Source organism: Pseudorasbora parva, chromosome 3 (assembly GCF_024679245.1).
Source record: "Pseudorasbora parva isolate DD20220531a chromosome 3, ASM2467924v1, whole genome shotgun sequence".
NCBI lineage: Eukaryota > Metazoa > Chordata > Actinopteri > Cypriniformes > Gobionidae > Pseudorasbora > Pseudorasbora parva.
This window is the reverse complement of record NC_090174.1, coordinates 1,082,384-1,102,817: the sequence shown is the minus strand read 5'-3', so window position 1 is coordinate 1,102,817 and position 20,434 is coordinate 1,082,384. Positions and strand designations below refer to the sequence as shown.

Here is a 20,434-nt window from a genome sequence, read left to right as displayed (position 1 = left end):
AACTTCGGGTTTCGGGTAGTAACCCGAGAACAAAAAGAACTACAAAATTCGACTGCTTTACGGCATATACGTCACTTCCACCAACACTTCCTTAAATTCGGACGTGCGAGCCCAACTTTGCTCGTCAGATAATATAGCAAGTTAAAAATCTATAAAAGGGCCATTTAAAATATTATATAATATTAAAATGTATGTGATTCTAGAGCATCCCAGTGATTAATGACCACCGTTTGTCTTGAAAACTGTGGTTTAACTCAACTAATAACACAGCTAGACTATCTGATCTGCCACTTTAACATTACGCTCATGTTGCAATATTTTGCATTGACTGTGTTATAAAGGGAACTCAGCAATGGGCAAAATTGAAAGAAAGACATTTTTTTTTGGAGAAATGTTTATAAACAAATTCATGCAGTTTTATTATCATCAATGCAGAAAGTCTAAATAAAAAATAAATAAGGCAGCGGCTACAGATTATATTTACATGTAAGAATAGCAGTATTTTCTTTGCAATAAATGTCACACCAAAAAATAGGGTGTCAAAATTGTACCTTTAGGGGTACAACAGCTTGTCGCTGGGGCAGTGCCCTTAAAAGGACAACTTTGTACCATTTTTACCACAAAAAGGTTCATAGTAGTACCTTAAGGTTCGCATTTGTACTCAAAGGTACTAATATGCACCTTTTAGGAGTAAAAAAGGTACAAAGATGTCCTTTTAAGGGCACTGCCCCAGCGACAAGCTAAAGGTACAATTCGGTGATTGGGTTGTTTTAACCCAGCGATTAGGTTGTTTTAACCCAGCGATTAGGTCGTTTTAACCCAGTGATTGGGTCGTTTTAACCCAGCGATTAGGTCGTTTTAACCCAGTGATTGGGTCGTTTTAACCCAGTGATTGGGTCGTTTTAACCCAGCGATTAGGTTGTTTTAACTCAGTGATTGGGTTGTTTTAACCCAGCGATTAGGTCATTTTAACCCAGTGATTGGGTTGTTTTAACCCAGCGATTACGTTGTTTTAACCCAGTGATTGGGTTGTTTTAACTCAGTGATTGGGTTGTTTTAACCCAGCGATTAGGTAATTTTATCCCAGTGATTGGGTTGTTTTAACCCAGCGATTAGGTCATTTTAACCCAGTGATTGGGTTGTTTTAACTCAGCGATTACGTTGTTTTAACCCAGTGATTGGGTTGTTTTAACTCAGTGATTGGGTTGTTTTAAGCCAGCGATTAGGTCATTTTAACCCAGTGATTGGGTTGTTTTAACCCAGCGATTAGGTCATTTTAACCCAGTGATTGGGTTGTTTTAACCCAGCGATTAGGTTGTTTTAACCCAGCGATTACGTTGTTTTAACCCAGTGATTGGGTTGTTTTAAGCCAGTGATTGGGTCGTTTTAACCCAGCGATTAGGTCGTTTTAACCCAGTGATTGGGTCGTTTTAACCCAGCGATTAGGTCGTTTTAACCCAGTGATTGGGTCGTTTTAACCCAGCGATTAGGTCGTTTTAACCCAGTGATTGGGTTGTTTTAACCCAGCGATTAGGTTGTTTTAACCCAGTGATTGGGTTGTTTTAACCCAGCGATTAGGTTGTTTTAACCCAGTGATTGGGTCGTTTTAACCCAGCGATTAGGTCGTTTTAACCCAGTGATTGGGTCGTTTTAACCCAGCGATTAGGTCGTTTTAACCCAGTGATTGGGTTGTTTTAACCCAGCGATTAGGTTGTTTTAACCCAGTGATTGGGTTGTTTTAACTCAGTGATTGGGTTGTTTTAACCCAGCGATTGGGTTGTTTTAACCCAGCGATTAGGTCGTTTTAACCCAGTGATTGGGTCGTTTTAACCCAGTGATTGGGTTGTTTTAACTCAGTGATTGGGTTGTTTTAACCCAGCGATTAGGTCGTTTTAACCCAGTGATTGAGTTGTTTTAACCCAGCGATTAGGTTGTTTTAACCCAGTGATTGGGTTGTTTTAACTCAGTGATTGGGTTGTTTTAACCCAGCGATTAGGTCATTTTAACCCAGTGATTGGGTTGTTTTAACCCAGCGATTACGTTGTTTTAACCCAGTGATTGGGTTGTTTTAACCCAGCGATTAGGTAATTTTATCCCAGTGATTGGGTTGTTTTAACCCAGCGATTAGGTCATTTTAACCCAGTGATTGGGTTGTTTTAACCCAGCGATTAGGTTGTTTTAACCCAGCGATTACGTTGTTTTAACCCAGTGATTGGGTTGTTTTAACTCAGTGATTGGGTTGTTTTAAGCCAGCGATTAGGTCATTTTAACCCAGTGATTGGGTTGTTTTAACCCAGCGATTAGGTCATTTTAACCCAGTGATTGGGTTGTTTTAACCCAGCGATTAGGTTGTTTTAACCCAGCGATTACGTTGTTTTAACCCAGTGATTGGGTTGTTTTAACTCAGTGATTGGGTTGTTTTAAGCCAGTGATTGGGTTGTTTTAAGCCTGTGATTGGGTTGTTTTAACCCAGCGGTTAGGTTGTTTTAACCCAGTGACTGGGTTGTTTTAACCCAGCGATTAGGTTGTTTTAACCCAGTGATTGGGTTGTTTTAACCCAGCGGTTAGGTAGTTTTAACCCAGTGACTGGGTTGTTTTAACCCAGCGATTATATTGTTTTAACCCAGCGATTAGGTTGTTTTAACTCAGCGATTAGGCTGTTTTAACCCAGTGATTGGGTTGCTTTAACCCAGCGATTAGGTTTTTTTAACCCAGTGATTGGGTTGTTTTTACCCAGTGATTGGGTTTCAACCCAGCGATTGGGTTGTTTTAACCCAGCGATTAGGTTGTTTTAAGCCAGCGATTGGGTTGCTTTAAGCAAACATTTAAGCCAACCCCTGGGATAAAACAACCCAATTGCTGGGTTTGTCCATTTTCAACCCAACTTGGGTTGTTTTAAACCCAGCATTTGAGTGTAAAAAATATGGTCATTTTGAGGGACAGCCTCTTTGGGGAACCAAAAGTGTTTCTGAAAACCTTGTTTCGTAAAGTTTCAGAAAGCTCTAAAATGAATGTTCTTATGTTAATTCACAGCTGCCAATCAACTGTCTCGCACCGTATGCCTGATCACGGCCCGCTAATGACGCTCATCTCTTACTGGACAACACAGTGACCGGTCCACTGACCTAATCAGGTCACATCATTAACATTTAGATAGTTAAGGCTCCTTGATTGCAGCTAACAGGTAATAATGTGATAATATCACGGAGCAAAGAGGTATAAAGAGAGTCACCTCACACCGCACAAATGAACATCGCAGCTCAGAAGCCGAATCTCTTCACTAGCTGTCCATTTCAGCCTCGGTACAGTAAGTACTACGTCTTCATTTACAATGTGGTTATGTTGAGAAGAAAAGGTTCTATCGGCACTATGTATCTGGAGCCCCTAAAAGGTTCTATGTAGAACCCTTTTAAAGTGCCAAAAGGGTTCTTTCTTGTCATTATAGAACCTTTTTAGTATAAAAGGTTCTTTGGAGTATAGGCTACTCCACTATACACTTCTGTATAGAACCTTTTAGGGGTTCCAAATACGTAGCACCGATAGAACCTTTTCTCCTAAGAGTGTATTATTACTGTGTTTTTGGCACAGATATGTCTGGAGGTTTGCTGTCTGCGGTTTGTCTGCTGTGTCTGCTGTCCGTTTGTTCGGCCTGTTACATCTCTAACTGCCCAATCGGTGGCAAGCGATCCGCGCAGGAATGGCCATCCCGACAGGTGTGTGCATTCATTTCCTTAAAGCGTTAGTTCACCCAAAAATGTAAATTGTGTCATTAATTCTCTCATGTGGTTGGACACCCGTCAGACCTCCATGATTGTCGAGCCGCTGTAGTGAGATGGGCTTTGTAACGACGTCTTTAGTGCCTTTATGGGTCTTGAGAGAGGAAATGACATTGGTGTCAATGAAGGCCTTTCTGAGCCATCGGATTTCAACACTAATATCTTCATCTGTGTGTGAAGATGAGCGGAGGTCTGACGGCTGGCCAACCACAGGAGGAATTAATGAGAGAGTTTACATTTCTGGGTGAACGCTTTAAGGCTTGAGTTTGAATGATGAAGAATGCTCACTGAGATGTAATGTCCTGGTCCTCTAGTGCATGTCGTGTGGTCCTGGTGAGCGCGGCCGGTGTTTTGGGCCCAGTATCTGCTGTGGTGAGGCGATTGGGTGTTTGGTGGGATCGCCGGAGACGCTTCGGTGTCTGGAGGAGGATCTTCTGCCCACTCCATGCGAGGCGTTTGGAAAAGCCTGCGGTTATGAGGGCCGCTGTGCTGCTCCAGGGGTCTGCTGCGACGCAGGTTAGCTTTACACGTTTAATATCTCAACCTGTATGTTGTGTGTTCCGGTTGGGGGAGTTTCTTTTACCTAAAAATTATAGGTAAAGGGTTAATTCACCCAAAAATGGCAATTTTCCCATGATTTACTCACCCTCAAGCCATCCTAGTTGCAGATGACTTTATATAATAATTACTTAATATATATATTTGCGCATCTGTCCATTATAAAAGTGCATCCATCCATCATAAAAGTGCATCCATCCATCATAAAAGTCATAAAAGATGATCTAATAAATTGCAATTAAGGCATATTGAATGTTAATACCTTTCAAATATGTTAACTGGGTATCTTTACCCATTTTACTCTTAGCAAATTAAAAAATTTAATACATTTAATAATTAAAAAGTTCAGTTTAGAAGTATCGATATCGATGATACTGGCCTTGAAAGTATCAATATCGGTGATCTGTATCGATATCGGTAAAAACTTAGAAGTATTGGTAGCGATATCGGTGATACTGGCCTTAAAAGTATCGGTAGCGATATTAGTGATAATGACATTGAAAGTATCGGTATTGATACCGGTTATATTGGCCTTAAAAGTATCGATATAGGTGATACCTTGAAAATATCAGTATCGATATCGGTGATACCTTGAAAGTATCAGTATCGGTATCGGTGATACTGACCTTGAAAGTATCGGTATCGGTGATACTGACCTTGAAAGTATCTGTATTGATACAGGTGATACTGAATTTGAAAGTATCGGTATCGATATCAGTGATACTGACCTTGAAAGTATCGGTATCGATATCGGTGATGCTGATGTTGAAAGTATCGGTATCGGTGATACTGACCTTGAAAGTATCAGTATCGATATCGGTGATACTGGTCTTGAAAAGTATCGGTATTGATACAGGTGATACTGAATTTGAAAGTATCAGTATCGATATCAGTGATACTGACCTTGAAAGTATCGGTATCGATATTGGTGATACTGATTTTGAAAGTATCGGTATCGGTGATACTGACCTTGAAAGTATCAGTATCGATATCGGTGATACTGGCCTTGAAAAGTATCGGTATTGATACAGGTGATACTGAATTTGAAAGTATCGGTATTGATATCAGTGATACTGACCTTGAAAGTATCGGTATCGATATCGGTGATACTGGCCTTGAACGTATTGGTATTGATACAGGTGATACTGACCTTGAAAGTATCAGTATCGACATCGGTGATACCTTGAAATTATCGGTATCGATATCGGTGATACTGACCTTGAAAGTATCAGTAACGACATCGGTGATACCTTGAAAATATCGGTATCGGTGATACCTTGAAAATATTGGTATCGATATCAGCGATACCTTGAAAGTATTGGTATCGGTATCGGTGATACCTTGAAAATATTGGTATCGATATCAGCGATACCTTGAAAATATCTGTATCGATATCGGTGATACCTTGAAAATATCGGTATCGGTGATACCTTGAAATTATTGGTATCGATATCAGCGATACCTTGAAAGTATTGGTATCAATATCGGTGATACTGACCTTGAAAGTATCGGTATCGATACAGGTGATACTGACCTTGGAAATATCGGTATCGATACAGGTGATACTGACCTTGAAAGTATCGGTATCGATATTGGTGATAACTTGAAAGTATCGGTATCGTATCGAAAACAAAATCAGTGGTATCGTTGCCCATCCCTAATGCTAACAGTACCTCTGTGTGTGACTCAGATGGCTGCAGTGTGGATCAGTCGTGTGTGGATGGAGACGGTGACGGAACGGCCGCCGGTCAGCCTGCCACTAGCACAGATCTCCTGCTGAAGCTCCTGCACCTGCCAAGCCACGCCCACCCCTACAGACTCCACCAATGAGATACTCACAGGGGAGTGACATCATCTCAGGAGGTGCCCGCCCACCAACCAACCAACCGACCATCACCGACCTTTTATAAACCAACTTTGTATAGCCGCTAGATATTTGTATGGCTAATACATAGAAGCAGATATTAGTAGAACTGTATTGATGATAGCGTGACTGTACGTTTACAGCTAATTAAACTATTAAAGAATTTCTCTGTTTTCGTGCATTGTTGCCAAGGTGTTGACATGCAGTTGCTATGCTGTTTTTAGCTCAAATTGTCTTGCCTCGTGCACTTTTTGCACATCTCTAAGTGTGGTCTGTGAATGGGCCAATGACCAAATATCAGAACTAAAAATCATATTTTACAGCCACTATTATGGGTTATACACAACTTCAGCTTTTAAAAAGTTTGCCAAGACAAACTTCGATGTTGTCCTGACCAGAAAGTTTGACGTAGTTTAAACAGCTTGAAGTACTTTTAAATTTTGAAGGTTAAAGATTTTGAAGGCTCATAATAATAATAATTATAGCAATTTTAAAAAGTTTAAATCAAAGAACAGTATGTTGGCAACATAATATTGATAGTAATCATAAACTAGGATGACCATATTTTTATTACCGAAAACCAGAACACGGCCCCCTCTGAATGGATAGAAAATTGTTATATTACAAAATAATATATATTACTAAATCTATTTTTATATAATAAATTATATAAATTATAAAGGTTATATTAAATTGTTATATTACAAAATACTATCTATAACCAAAATGTCTATATATGTCCTGGGAAAACAGGACGTTTGGTCCTCCTACATAAAGAGTTTGTCGTGATAGTAATCTCATAAACACCACAAAGGAGCTCAAGGCATCATCTTGTACAGTTTTATCATTGACAGAAATTAAAATGAATAATATATTACAATAAAAGTATTGTAATCCGTTAATCGGCGGGAAGAAATCAACTGCTTTAACGTTACCATTTGAAATCCAATTTTACGGGACAATAGGCAGATGAGACTCAAATAAGAGATGGAAAATACTAATGTGACCGTATATAAGAGAAGAGAAAGAATATATTGCAGTGTCAGAATCTTCAAAATATACAATATTATTTATTCATTTATTCCGTCTTTGCAGTTGCTGCGCCATCTTGTTTACGTCATTGCATCATAACACGTTTCGTTACACGGCCATATAATAACCAAAGTCCAAAAGTTCAGCTCAACTAAAACATTTATACTGCAATAAAACCTCCTCAAGGTAAACACACACACATACATACACACACACACACACACACACACACACACACACACACATGGCAGCTGCACTTAAAAATGCCCTTTCTCTTTATAATTTTTTTATTAAAAATGATGACGGCAGCAAGAACAGATTGAGCGAACACCGATGAAGAGCGTTTAGCCAGTGCTGCGGTTTATCATTCATCTGCTTATATTCAGAAATCGCCACAATAATGCATGTTCTCGCTTCAGTTGATGATTCAGAGCATAACTGGGTCTGAAAACATCGCAGTTATTCTTACAGGGAAAATTAAGTAAAGGTTTATAATAAACAACAACACACTGCAAAAAATGCTCTTCTTATTTAGTATTTTTGTTCTTGTTTCTAGTCTGAATATCTAAATATTCTTAAATCAAGATGCATTTACTAGATCAGTAAAATTACATGAGATATTTTTTCTTGTTTTGTTGAAAATAACTCAAAATGAAGAGTTTTTGATTAAAACAGGCAAAATGATCTGCCAATGGGGGGAGAAAAATAATCTAATTTCTGATTGAAATCTTGTTTCCGTCCCAATAGATTATTTCTCTCACCCCATTGGCAGATCATTTTGCCTGTTTTAAGCAAAAACTCACTTTATTTTGATATTTGTCCCCTATAAAACAAGCAAAAATATCTTATGTCGTTTTACTGATCTAGTAAAAAGAATTGTTAGATATTTAGACTGGAAACAAGACAAAATTACTGAGGAAGAAGAGCGTTAAAGTGCAGTTATTTGTATTTGGGCATTGGTTTCTCCTATGAAACATGAAAAGTGACATTCAAAAGTTGATATGTAAATGAAAATGCAGGTCGATCAAGGAGTTAAAGGGTTAGTTCACCCAAAAATGAAATGTCTGTCATTAACTCATCTCCCTAATGTCGCTCCACACCCGTAAGACCTCCGTTCATCTTCACACACAGTTTAAGATATTTTATATTTAGTCCGAGAGCGTATGCAAGTGTATGCACACTATACTGTCCATGTCCAGAAAGGGAATAAAAACATCATCACAGTAGTCCATATGAGACATCAGTGGGTTAATTAGAGTCTCTTGAAGCATCCAAAATACATTTGGGTCCAAAAATAACAAAAACTACGACTTTATTCAGCATTGGCTTCTCTTCCGCGTTTGTGTTCAATCCTCAAATAAAGATTCAAACGGTTATGAGTCAGTGAATTCGGATCGTGTGTCAAACTGCTGAAATCACGAGACATTGGCGATCTGAATCATGAATCGATTCACTGACTCATAACCGTTTGAATCTTTATTTGAGGATTGAACACAAACGCGGAAGAGAAGCCAATGCTGAATAAAGTCGTAGTTTTTGTTATTTTTGGACCCAAATGTATTTTGGATGCTTCAAGAGACTCTAATTAACCCACTGATGTCTCATATGGACTACTGTGATGATGTTTTTATTCCCTTTCTGGACATGGACAGTATAGTGTGCATACACTTGCATACGCTCTCAGACTAAATATAAAATATCTTAAACTGTGTGTGAAGATGAACGGAGGTCTTACGGGTGTGGAGCGACATTAGGGACAGGAGTTAATGACAGACATTTCATTTTTGGGTGAACTAACCCTTTAATTGGGCATTTATCTTGGTTCATTATAATGATTTATACATGCAAACAATAAAACAACAGCACTAGATTATCATGAGCAGTTTATCCACACGTTATTCATTATTAAAAGAAACTGCTGAATCTTTATAAGCCGAATCTGTTATGGCATCATTTGCTGCTCAGGTCTTTTGGCTGCGTCTCTCTGAGCCGATGGACTCGATGTGAAGCCTCAGTTTGGACTCCCAGTCGTCAGATCGCTCCAGAACTTCATACCGGGCCTCCAGCGAGTCCAAAGCCCGCACCGATTCAGGGAGGTCAAGGGTCAAACCGGCCTGCTGCACGGCCTCCTGAAATTTGGCTGGTGACGCGGTCGCTATGCAACATCTGAACACAGAGCGTAATTACAGTCAAATTAACTTCAAAAACAGGAAGAATTATAGCTGCGAGCAGCACTCATCGGGGTTCAAGCTCATATATCTTTAGTAATCATCATGAATTCGGTATCATAAGAAAGCTTATAAACTCAAAATTCATCCTGTGAAAACCGTCTTGGAATCAGATGTTGCGTTACCATGGAAACTGCACTAAATTATTCCAGCGAGCTCCTCCCCCTACTCTCTAAAAAAATGCTGGGTTGTTTTAACCCAATGTTAAGTCAAATATGGACTAACCCAGCGATTGGGTTGTTTTAACCCTGTAGTTAGGTTAAATATATGCTTAAGGCAACCCAATCGCTGAGTTAAAATAACCCAATCGCTGGGTTAGTCCATATTTGACCCAACGTTGGGTTGTTTTTTACCCAGAATTTTTTTAAGTTTAGTGGGCGGAGTCATGTTTCATATTACGAAATGTATTTTAACTACTTTATAATCAAAATCTTTTATAATCTTGACAAAACACATATTGTCGGAAAGGTCTGAGTCTCAAGGTTCCATTTTTGGTGATTGTTTTTTTTTTTTTTGGACAGAAATGTACAGGAAATTGCATTAAAAAAACAATCAATGGAAATTGAATGACACCCGGTGGCTGTTTTTGGTTTAGCGTCTAAACAAAATCTCATTGGAACTTCAATTTTTGTGACATAGACTTTAAACTTGGAACACAACTTGGTTAGACATATGGCTTTGATTTTATAGTAATTTAAGAGTAAAATATTTTTAGGGTTTTTCCTACATTGAAAATGTTTTGGCGGCCACCAAAGGGGCATTTTTGTCGCCAAAGCCTTATTTGATGAGTTATTGTGATTTATAAACTGATGTAGAGGATGCACGTGACAGGGCGCACGTTAACTGAGTGACAGAGAACGAGCAGAGAGACCGCACACACACTCTGTCTTCAAAACTATCACCGTCTGAGCTTTTTCTCACTCGCACATATCAATCAAAATCAACAGAACTGACACAATGGTAAAAGGTCGGAAGACTGACTCCAAGTTCCGTGCGGCACGTCCACACAATATTTTCCCTGAATTACTGCTGGATGTGAATTGTGCTAAAAAATGCACCTCTTCTGACAGTCGTTTTGCACACGCAGCTGGCATAAACCATACTGTGAAATAAACGGAAAAATATCCTTATGTAATGTTTTCTGTGTTGACAAATCTTTGGCGTTGTTTTAACCATCTGGGCTCACATATAACACGTCCGCTTTTGTCCGATTCGCAAACGAATGACTCATTTGAACCGATTCATTTGAATGAACTGATCTGTCCGACACTAAACTCTTGAATCAGTGTGTAATCATTTACTCAACACCTCTTGACATGAGAACGCAAGAGTGCTTACCCCATTAAACAAGAGGGGTTAGTAAGAATTAGTCTTAGTAATCCACAGTATTTTCATGTATTTATTTTGAGCGTTTATATTGATAATGTGTAGTAAATTACCAAAACTACGCAACATTGTTGATAGCCAATAGATTTATTAAACTGCATATGGTAGAGAATTAGACTATTTGTTATTTCATTTTTAATGCTACTTTTTAATAATTGTTGCCAAAATAATGAATCAGTAAACCATGCAAACTGTGTAAAAACGAGGAGCTAAAGAAACAAACATCAAGACATCATACATAATGAGAGATCAAAACTAGATGAGGTCCGCATCTAATTCAGCAAAATGAAATAAATTGCATGTACAGTCTTGTTCAAAATAATAGCAGTACAATGTGACTAACCAGAATAATCAAGGTTTTTAGTATATTTTTTATTGCTACGTGGCAAACAAGTTACCAGTAGGTTCAGTAGATTCTCAGAAAACAAATGAGACCCAGCATTCATGATATGCACGCTCTTAAGGCTGTGCAATTGGGCAATTCGTTGAAAGGGGTGTGTTCAAAAAAATAGCAGTGTCTACCTTTGACTGTACAAACTCAAAACTATTTTGTACAAACATTTTTTTTTTTTCTGGGATTTAGCAATCCTGTGAATCACTAAACTAATATTTAGTTGTATGACCACAGTTTTTTAAAACTGCTTGACATCTGTGTGGCATGGAGTCAACCAACTTGTGGCACCTCTCAGCTGTTATTCCACTCCATGATTCTTTAACAACATTCCACAATTCATTCACATTTCTTGGTTTTGCTTCAGAAACAGCATTTTTGATATCACCCCACAAGTTCTCAATTGGATTAAGGTCTGGAGATTGGGCTGGCCACTCCATAACATTAATTTTGTTGGTTTGGAACCAAGACTTTGCCCGTTTACTAGTGTGTTTTGGGTCATTGTCTTGTTGAAACAACCGTTTCAAGGGCATGTCCTCTTCAGCATAGGGCAACATGACCTCTTCAAGTATTTTAACATATGCAAACTGATCCATGATCCCTGGTATGCGATAAATAGGCCCAACACCATAGTAGGAGAAACATGCCCATATCATGATGCTTGCACCTCCATGCTTCACTGTCTTCACTGTGTACTGTGGCTTGAATTCAGAGTTTGGGGGTCGTCTCACAAACTGCCTGTGGCCCTTGGACCCAAAAAGAGAAATTTTACTCTCATCAGTCCACAAAATGTTCCTCCATTTCTCTTTAGGCCAGTTGATGTGTTCTTTGGCAAATTGTAACCTCTTCTGCACATGCCTTTTTTTTAACAGAGGGACTTTGCGGGGGATTCTTGAAAATAGATTAGCTTCACACAGACGTCTTCTAACTGTCACAGTACTTACAGGTAACTCCAGACTGTCTTTGATCATCCTGGAGGTGATCATTGGCTGAGCCTTTGCCATTCTGGTTATTCTTCTATCCATTTTGATGGTTGTCTTCCGTTTTCTTCCACGTCTCTCTGGTTTTGCTCTCCATTTTAAGGCATTGGAGATCATTTTAGCTGAACAGCCTATCATTTTTTGCTCCTCTTTATAGGTTTTCCCCTCTCTAATCAACTTTTTAATCAAAGTACGCTGTTCTTCTGAACAATGTCTTGAACGACCCATTTTCCTCAGCTTTCAAATGCATGTTCAACAAGTGTTGGCTTCATCCTTAAATAGGGGCCACCTGATTCACACCTGTTTCTTCACAAAATTGATGACCTCAGTGATTGAATGCCACACTGCTATTTTTTTGAACACACCCCTTTCAACTAATTGCCCAATTGCACAGCCTTAAGAGCGTGCATATCATGAATGCTGGGTCTTGTTTGTTTTCTGAGAATCTACTGAACCTACTGGTAACTTGTTCGCCACGTAGCAATAAAAAATATACGAAAAACCTTGATTATTCTGGTTAGTCACATTGTACTGCTATTATTTTGAACAATACTGTATATTACATTTATTGTCAGCATTGGGCTCACAGATAGCACGGGTAGGTACTTTAACTGTTGGTGTGTGTGTGTGCGCATGTGTGCGCGTAGCTGCGTACATGCGTGTGTGTGGATGACCATGTCTGACCGAAGACCATTTCTGACCCTGATTTTAGATAAAATATATATATATATTTAGTACTGTATTTTTCATTTTCAGAAAATGTAAACTTCCATTATTTTTTCATTCTTACATATTTTGAAATGCTTTCACTTCAGAAATAATCTTCTTTAAATTCTTTCAATCAAGATCAAACTCAATATTACAGCCCTTTAAGATTGGATAGTGCATTTTCATGACTACTCTCAGAAAAGACCTTGAAGCACATGTTGTGTTTTATTTGGCATTGAAACGACCATTAGCAGCCAATACAGGCAATTTACTAAATGAGAAATATGTTTCTAAAGGTTTTTGACAGTTATAGCACCACTGATGGGATTTGTTTGCCACGTCCTAGCTACATTTTGACATGTGGGCATTATCGTTCAGCTATCGACCGATGTTTTTGAATTTCCTGTGGTGGTTTCGTCTCGATCGGACTAACGGTTTAGGAGATATTCACAAAAGTTTACAAACCATCAAGGCCGTAAACATGTCTTGAACATTGGGGGGTCCATTTTATATATAAAAAGCATATAAAGTGTGTGTGTGTGTGTGTGTGTGTGTGTCAGAGAGAGCGTGAGAGTATGGGTGTGTGTGAGTGTGTGTGTGTGTGTGAGAGAGTAAGAGTGAGCCTGTTTATGTGGTTTATGAGGACACAAATTTGTATAACTACATGGGTATTACACTGGTATTACACTATAAATGTGGTTTATGAGGACATATCAAATGTCCTCATAATTCAAATGGCCTTAAAAACACACTAAATGATGTTTTTTTGAGAAAGTAAAAATGCAGAATGTTTCCTGTGATGGGTAGGTTTAGGGGCAGTGTGTGTGTGTGTGTGTGTGTGTGTGTGTGTGTGTGTGTGTGTGTGTGTGTGATGGGTAGGTTTAGGGGCAGTGTAAGGGGATAGAAAATACGGTTTGTACAGTATAAAAACCATTACGCCTATGGAGAGTCCCTGTAAACCACATAGACCAACATGTGTGTGTGTGTGTGTGTGTGTGTGTGTGTGTGTGTGTGTGTGTGTGTGTGTGTGTGTGTGTGTGTGTGTGTGTGTGTGTGTGTGTGAGTGTGTGTGTGTGTGTGACCTGTTTTCCCCGGGTGTGACAGGACTCTGGTAGTGTCTCCACACGCCCACAGCAGTATGAGGACAGATGAGATAGTGGTTGTCCTTCCAGCATCTCCTCATGGCCTCCAGTATCCCATCATCACACACTGACCCCGAGGACAGCACGTCACACACCTGAGGTCAAAGGTCACCACAGCATCAGCTCCAGCTCACGCATCATCAACATGAACATCACGCTTTCCTGCTTGTGAAAGTGCCAGAGAACAAAAATAGAACTGATCTGAATAACAACACGAGTGTCTTTTTAGAACAAGGAACATTATTAGAACGTTCTGTCAGCGTTAAACAAACATTCTGTGAGCGTTAAACAAACGGTCTCTCAGCGTTAAACAAACGTTCTCTCAGCGTTAAACAAACGGTCTCTCAGCGTTAAACAAACGTTCTCTCAGCGTTAAACAAACGTTCTCTCAGCGTTAAACAAACGTTCTCCCAGTGTTAAACAAACGTTCTCCCAGTGTTAAACAAACGTTCTCCCAGCGTTAAACAAACGTTCTCCCAGTGTTAAACAAACATTCTCCCAGCGTTAAACAAACGTTCTCTCAGCGTTAAACAAACGTTCTCTCAGCGTTAAACAAACGTTCTGTCAGCGTTAAACAAACGTTCTCTCAGCGTTAAACAAACGTTCTCTCAGCGTTAAACAAACGTTCTCTCAGCGTTAAACAAACGTTCTCTCAGCTTTAAACAAACGTTCTCCCAGTGTTAAACAAACATTCTCCCAGCGTTAAACAAACGTTCTCCCAGTGTTAAACAAACGTTCTCCCAGCGTTAAACAAACGTTCTCTCAGCGTTAAACAAACGTTCTCTCAGCGTTAAACAAACGTTCTCTCAGCGTTAAACAAACGTTCTCTCAGCTTTAAACAAACGTTCTCCCAGTGTTAAACAAACGTTCTCCCAGCGTTAAACAAACGTTCTCTCAGTGTTAAACAAACGTTCTCCCAGTGTTAAACAAACGTTCTCCCAGTGTTAAACAAACGTTCTCCCAGTGTTAAACAAACGTTCTCCCAGTGTTAAACAAACATTCTCCCAGCGTTAAACAAACGTTCTCCCAGTGTTAAACAAACGTTCTCCCAGCGTTAAACAAACGTTCTCTCAGCGTTAAACAAACGTTCTCTCAGCGTTAAACAAACGTTCTCTCAGCGTTAAACAAACGTTCTCTCAGCTTTAAACAAACGTTCTCCCAGTGTTAAACAAACGTTCTCCCAGCGTTAAACAAACGTTCTCTCAGTGTTAAACAAACGTTCTCCCAGTGTTAAACAAACGTTCTCCCAGCGTTAAACAAACGTTCTCCCAGTGTTAAACAAACATTCTCCCAGCGTTAAACAAACGTTCTCCCAGTGTTAAACAAACGTTCTCCCGTTCTCCCAGTGTTAAACAAACGTTCTCTCAGCGTTAAACAAACGTTCTCTCAGCGTTAAACAAACGTTCTCCCAGTGTTAAACAAACGTTCTCCCGTTCTCCCAGTGTTAAACAAACGTTCTCCCAGTGTTAAACAAACGTTCTCCCAGCGTTAAACAAACGTTCTCCCAGTGTTAAACAAACGTTCTCCCAGCGTTAAACAAACGTTCTCCCAGTGTTAAACAAACATTCTCCCAGCGTTAAACAAACGTTCTCCCAGTGTTAAACAAACATTCTCCCAGCGTTAAACAAACGTTCTCTCAGCGTTAAACAAACGTTCTCTCAGCGTTAAACAAACGTTCTCCCAGCGTTAAACAAACGTTCTCTCAGTGTTAAACAAATGTTCTCCCAGCGTTAAACAAACGTTCTCCCAGTGTTAAACAAACGTTCTCCCAGCGTTAAACAAACGTTCTCCCAGCGTTAAACAAACGTTCTCCCAGCGTTAAACAAACGTTCTCCCAGCGTTAAACAAACGTTCTCCCAGTGTTAAACAAACGTTCTCCCAGTGTTAAACAAACGTTCTCCCAGCGTTAAACAAACGTTCTCCCAGTGTTAAACAAACATTCTCCCAGCGTTAAACAAACATTCTCCCAGTGTTAAACAAACGTTCTCTCAGCGTTAAACAAACGTTCTCCCAGTGTCAAACAAACGTTCTCTCAGCGTTAAACAAACGTTCTCCCAGTGTTAAACAAACGTTCTCTCAGCGTTAAACAAACGTTCTCCCAGTGTCAAACAAACGCTCTCCCAGCGTTAAACAAACGTTCTCCCAGAGTTAAACACACGTTCTCCCAGTGTTAAACAAACGTTCTCCCAGTGTTAAACAAACGTTCTCCCAGTGTTAAACAAATGTTCTCCCAGTGTTAAACAAACATTCTCTCAGTGTTAAACAAACGTTCTCCCAGAGTTAAACACACGTTCTCCCAGTGTTAAACAAACGTTCTCTCAGCGTTAAACAAACGTTCTCCAAGTGTTAAACAAACGTTCTCCCAGAGTTAAACACACGTTCTCCCAGTGTTAAACAAACGTTCTCCCAGTGTTAAACAAACGTTCTCTCAGCGTTAAACAAACGTTCTCTCAGCGTTAAACAAACGTTCTCCCAGAATTAAACACACGTTCTCCCAGTGTTAAACAAACGTTCTCCCAGTGTTAAACAAACGTTCTCTCAGCGTTAAACAAACGTTCTCCCAGTGTTAAACAAACGTTCTCTCAGCGTTAAACAAACATTCTCCCAGTGTTAAACAAACGTTCTCCCAGTGTTAAACAAACGTTCTCCCAGAGTTAAACACACGTTCTCCCAGTGTTAAACAAATGTTCTCCCAGTGTTAAACAAACGTTCTCCCAGTGTTAAACAAACGTTCTCCCAGTGTTAAACAAACGTTCTCTCAGCGTTAAACACACGTTCTCCCAGTGTTAAACAAACGTTCTCCCAGTGTTAAACACACGTTCTCCCAGTGTTAAACAAACGTTCTCTCAGCGTTAAACAAACGTTCTCCCAGTGTTAAACAAACGTTCTCCCAGTGTTAAACAAACATTCTCCCAGTGTTAAACAAACGTTCTCTCAGTGTTAAACAAACGTTCTCCCGTTCTCCCAGTGTTAAACAAACATTGTCTCAGTGTTAAACAAACGTTCTCCCAGAGTTAAACACATGTTCTCCCAGTGTTAAACAAACGTTCTCCCAGTGTTAAACAAACATTCTCCCAGTGTTAAACAAACGTTCTCCCAGAGTTAAACAAATGTTCTCTCAGTGTTAAACAAACGTTCTCCCAGTGTTAAACAAACGTTCTCCCAGTGTTAAACAAACGTTCTCTCAGCGTTAAACTTTCTTCCAGAAATGTTGATAGAACATTCATTCAGTGTAGGATAGGTTATCTGGTTATCAGATGGGTTATCTGGTATGTTACCGTTGTTTCAGAGAACATTCAGCAGAATTCTGAATGGGTCTCATATTTGATGAAGTTTGTGTTATTTGCGGTTCACCTGCTTATGGAGCGACGCCGGAAGAGCGAGTGTGTGTGTCGTCTGAAACTCCTCCATCAAACCCTTCACCATCACACCATCTCCACCAGACAGCAGCCAGAACACACGCTCCATGTTATACGGGTCCTGTGAACGTACACAGCTGTTCTCACAGACACACTCACACACGTACATCCGCATGCACACTCTCTCTCACACACCTGGATGTCGATGGCTGGAGCCAGTGTTTGTTTGACGGCGTCTGTCATGGAGAAATCTCCACTTTGGACAGTGCGGTGAACGATGTCATTGGCGTTCACCATGGCGACGAGCCGGAGAGGGATTCCCATCATCTGCGTGATGCATCCGGCTGAACAGACCATAATAATCAATCATTCAGTCAAACATCTGCTACACATTCAGACCTGGATTCACCTAAAGGATTATTAGGAGCACACACTAATCCTGTGTTTGACCCTTTCTCCTTCAGAACTGCCTTAATTCTCCGTGGCATTGATCAACAAGCTGCTGAAAGCATTCTTTAGAAATGTCGGCCCATATTGATAGGAGAGCATCTTGCAGTTGATGGAGATTTGTGGGATGCACATCCAGGGCACGAAGCTCCTGTTCCACCACATCCCAAAGATGCTCTATTGGGTTGAGATCTGGTGACTGTGGCAGCCATTTTAGTTCAGTCAACTCATTGTCATGTTCAAGAAACCAATTTGAAATGATTGGAGCTTTGTGACATGGTGCATTATCCTGCTGGAAGTAGCCATCAGAGGATGGGGACATGGTGGTCATAAAGGGATGGACATGGTCAGACACAATGCTCAGGTAGGTCGTGGCATTTAAACGATGCCCAATTGGCACTAAGGGGCCTAAAGTGTGCCAAGAAAACATCCCCCACACCATTACACCACCACCACTAGCCTGCACAGTGGGAACAAGGCATGATGGATCCATGTTCTCATTCTGGTTACGCCAAATTCTGACTCTACCATCTGAATGTCTCAACAGAAATCGAGACTCATCAGACCAGGCAACATTTCTCCAGTCTTCAACTGTCCAATTTTGGTGAGCTTGTGCAAATTGTCGGCTCTTTTTCCTCTTTGTAGTGTAGATGAGTGGTACCCGGTGGGGTCTTCTGCTGGTGTAGCCCATCCGCCTCAAGGTTGTGTGTGTTGTGGCTTCACAAATGCTTTGCTGCATACCTCGGTTGTAACGAGTGGTTATTTCAGTCAAAGTTGCTCTTCTATCAGCTTGAATCAGTCGCCCATTCTCCTCTGACCTCGAGCATCATCAAGGCATTTTCTCCCACAGGACTGCTGCATACTGGATGCTCTTCCCTTTTCACACCATTCTTTGTAAACCCTAGAAATGGTTGTGTGTGTAAATCCCAGTAACTGAGCAGATTGTGAAATACTCAGACCGGCCCGTCTGGCACCAACAACCATGCCACGCTCAAAACGGCTTAAATCACCTTTCTTTCCCATTCTGACATTCAGTCTGGAGTTCAGGAGATTGTCTTGACCAGGACCACACGGCTAAATGCACTGAAGTAACTGCCATGGGATTGGTTGATTAGATAATTGAATTAATGAGAAATTGAACAGGTGTTCCTAATAATCCTTTAGGTGAGTGTATAAACCAGAGGTGAGTTGAGGATGCTTTAAGGAGTCTCATGTTTTGATTCTTTAGGTTTGTGTGTGTGTGTGTGTGTGTGTGTGTGTGTGATCCCTCGCACCGGTGATGTTTCCGGCTCCTCCCGTGGGAACCAGCACCTCCAGCACAGGATGTGAGTCTCCTTCGGCAGGACAGAGCTGAAGAAATGCGTACAGGAAGTGAGCCGTCTGCACCAGAATTCGGCTCCAGTTCACCGAGTTCAGACTCATGAGGCCATGACGGCGCACCAGCTCAGCGTCCGCAAACAGCCTCCTCAGCGGGACATCGATGTCATCGGAGGTCCCATCCGCTGCATTACACACACACACACACACACACACACACACACACACACACACACACACACACACACACACACACACACACACACACACACACACACACACACAAACACAAACACGTTTGTTTTTGTGACATATGGGGACTCTCCATAGGCGTAATGGTTTTTATACTGTACAAACTGTATTTACTATCCCCTTACACTGCCCCTAAACCTACCCATCTCACACACACACACACACACACACACACACACACACACACACACACACACACACACACACACACACACACACACACACACACACACACACACACACACTGCCCCTAAACCTACCCATCACACACACACACACACACACACACACACACACACTGCCCCTAAACCTACCCATCACAGGAAACATTCTTCATTTTTACATTTTCAAAAAATAACATAATTTAGTATGTTTGTAAATCCATTTACATTGTGAGGACCGCTGCCTGCTGATCTCAGGTTTATATTACATCGTGGGGACATTTAAACCAGTACACACACACACACACACACACACACACACACACACACACACACACACACACACACACACACACACACACACACAGAGAGTGAGACTACAAATCTACCATTTAGAAGTCTCTTCTGCTAACCTACAAAAATTATATACACTGCGAATATACACTGATCAGGCATAACATTATGACCTAATATTGTGTTGGTCCCCCTGACCCGTCTCTGATGGACTCCTCTAGACCCCAGAAGGTGTGCTGTGGTATCTGGCACCAAGATGTTAGCAGCAGAAGCTTTAAGTCCTGTAAGTTGCGAGGTGGAGCCTCCATGGATCGGACTTGTTTGTTCAGCTCATCCCACAGATGCTCGATTGGATTGAGATCTGGGGAATCTGGAGGCCGAGTCGACGCCTCAAACTGGTCGTTGTGCTCCTCAAACCATTCCTGAAGCATTTGTGCTTTGTGTCAGGAGCATTATCCTGCTGGAAGAGCCACAGCCACCAGAATACCGTTTCCATCAAAGGCTGAACTTGGTCTCAGCAATGCTTAGGTAGGTGGAGC

At 40.6% G+C, this 20,434-nt stretch overlaps 2 protein-coding genes across 3 annotated transcripts in view; one reads left to right on the top strand and one right to left on the bottom strand.

Moving 5' to 3' along the window:
* The first annotated feature begins 3,154 nt into the window (after positions 1-3,154).
* oxt (oxytocin) lies at positions 3,155-6,377 on the top strand. Its single transcript, XM_067437546.1, has 4 exons — positions 3,155-3,307; positions 3,589-3,713; positions 4,091-4,292; positions 6,025-6,377. The coding sequence occupies exons 1-4, from the start codon at positions 3,247-3,249 to the stop codon at positions 6,162-6,164; spliced, it is 528 nt and encodes a 175-aa protein (XP_067293647.1). The 5' UTR covers positions 3,155-3,246; the 3' UTR covers positions 6,165-6,377.
* A 2,624-nt stretch (positions 6,378-9,001) lies between these two features.
* thnsl2 (threonine synthase-like 2) overlaps positions 9,002-20,434 on the bottom strand; it is a 30,563-nt gene continuing 19,130 nt past the window's right edge. For both annotated transcript variants that reach the window (XM_067437536.1, XM_067437537.1), the window contains exons 5-9: positions 19,146-19,373; positions 17,620-17,768; positions 17,420-17,545; positions 14,006-14,160; positions 9,002-9,396 (exon numbers count right to left, since the gene is read on the bottom strand). In XM_067437536.1, the coding sequence (XP_067293637.1) occupies positions 9,192-9,396; positions 14,006-14,160; positions 17,420-17,545; positions 17,620-17,768; positions 19,146-19,373 (863 nt within the window). In that variant the 3' untranslated portion in view covers positions 9,002-9,191. The remainder of the gene's footprint in view (positions 9,397-14,005; positions 14,161-17,419; positions 17,546-17,619; positions 17,769-19,145; positions 19,374-20,434) is intronic.

What these genes read in the sequence shown, in the direction of transcription:
- oxt (XM_067437546.1), top strand. Translation starts at nt 3,247, where the DNA reads ATGAACATCGCAGCTCAGAAGCCGAATCTCTTCACTAGCTGTCCATTT. An exon ending in TCCATTTCAGCCTCGGTACA is followed by an intron (nt 3,308 to 3,588) that starts GTAAGTACTACG and finishes TTTTTGGCACAG; the next exon opens with ATATGTCTGGAGGTTTGCTG. An exon ending in AGGAATGGCCATCCCGACAG is followed by an intron (nt 3,714 to 4,090) that starts GTGTGTGCATTC and finishes CTGGTCCTCTAG; the next exon opens with TGCATGTCGTGTGGTCCTGG.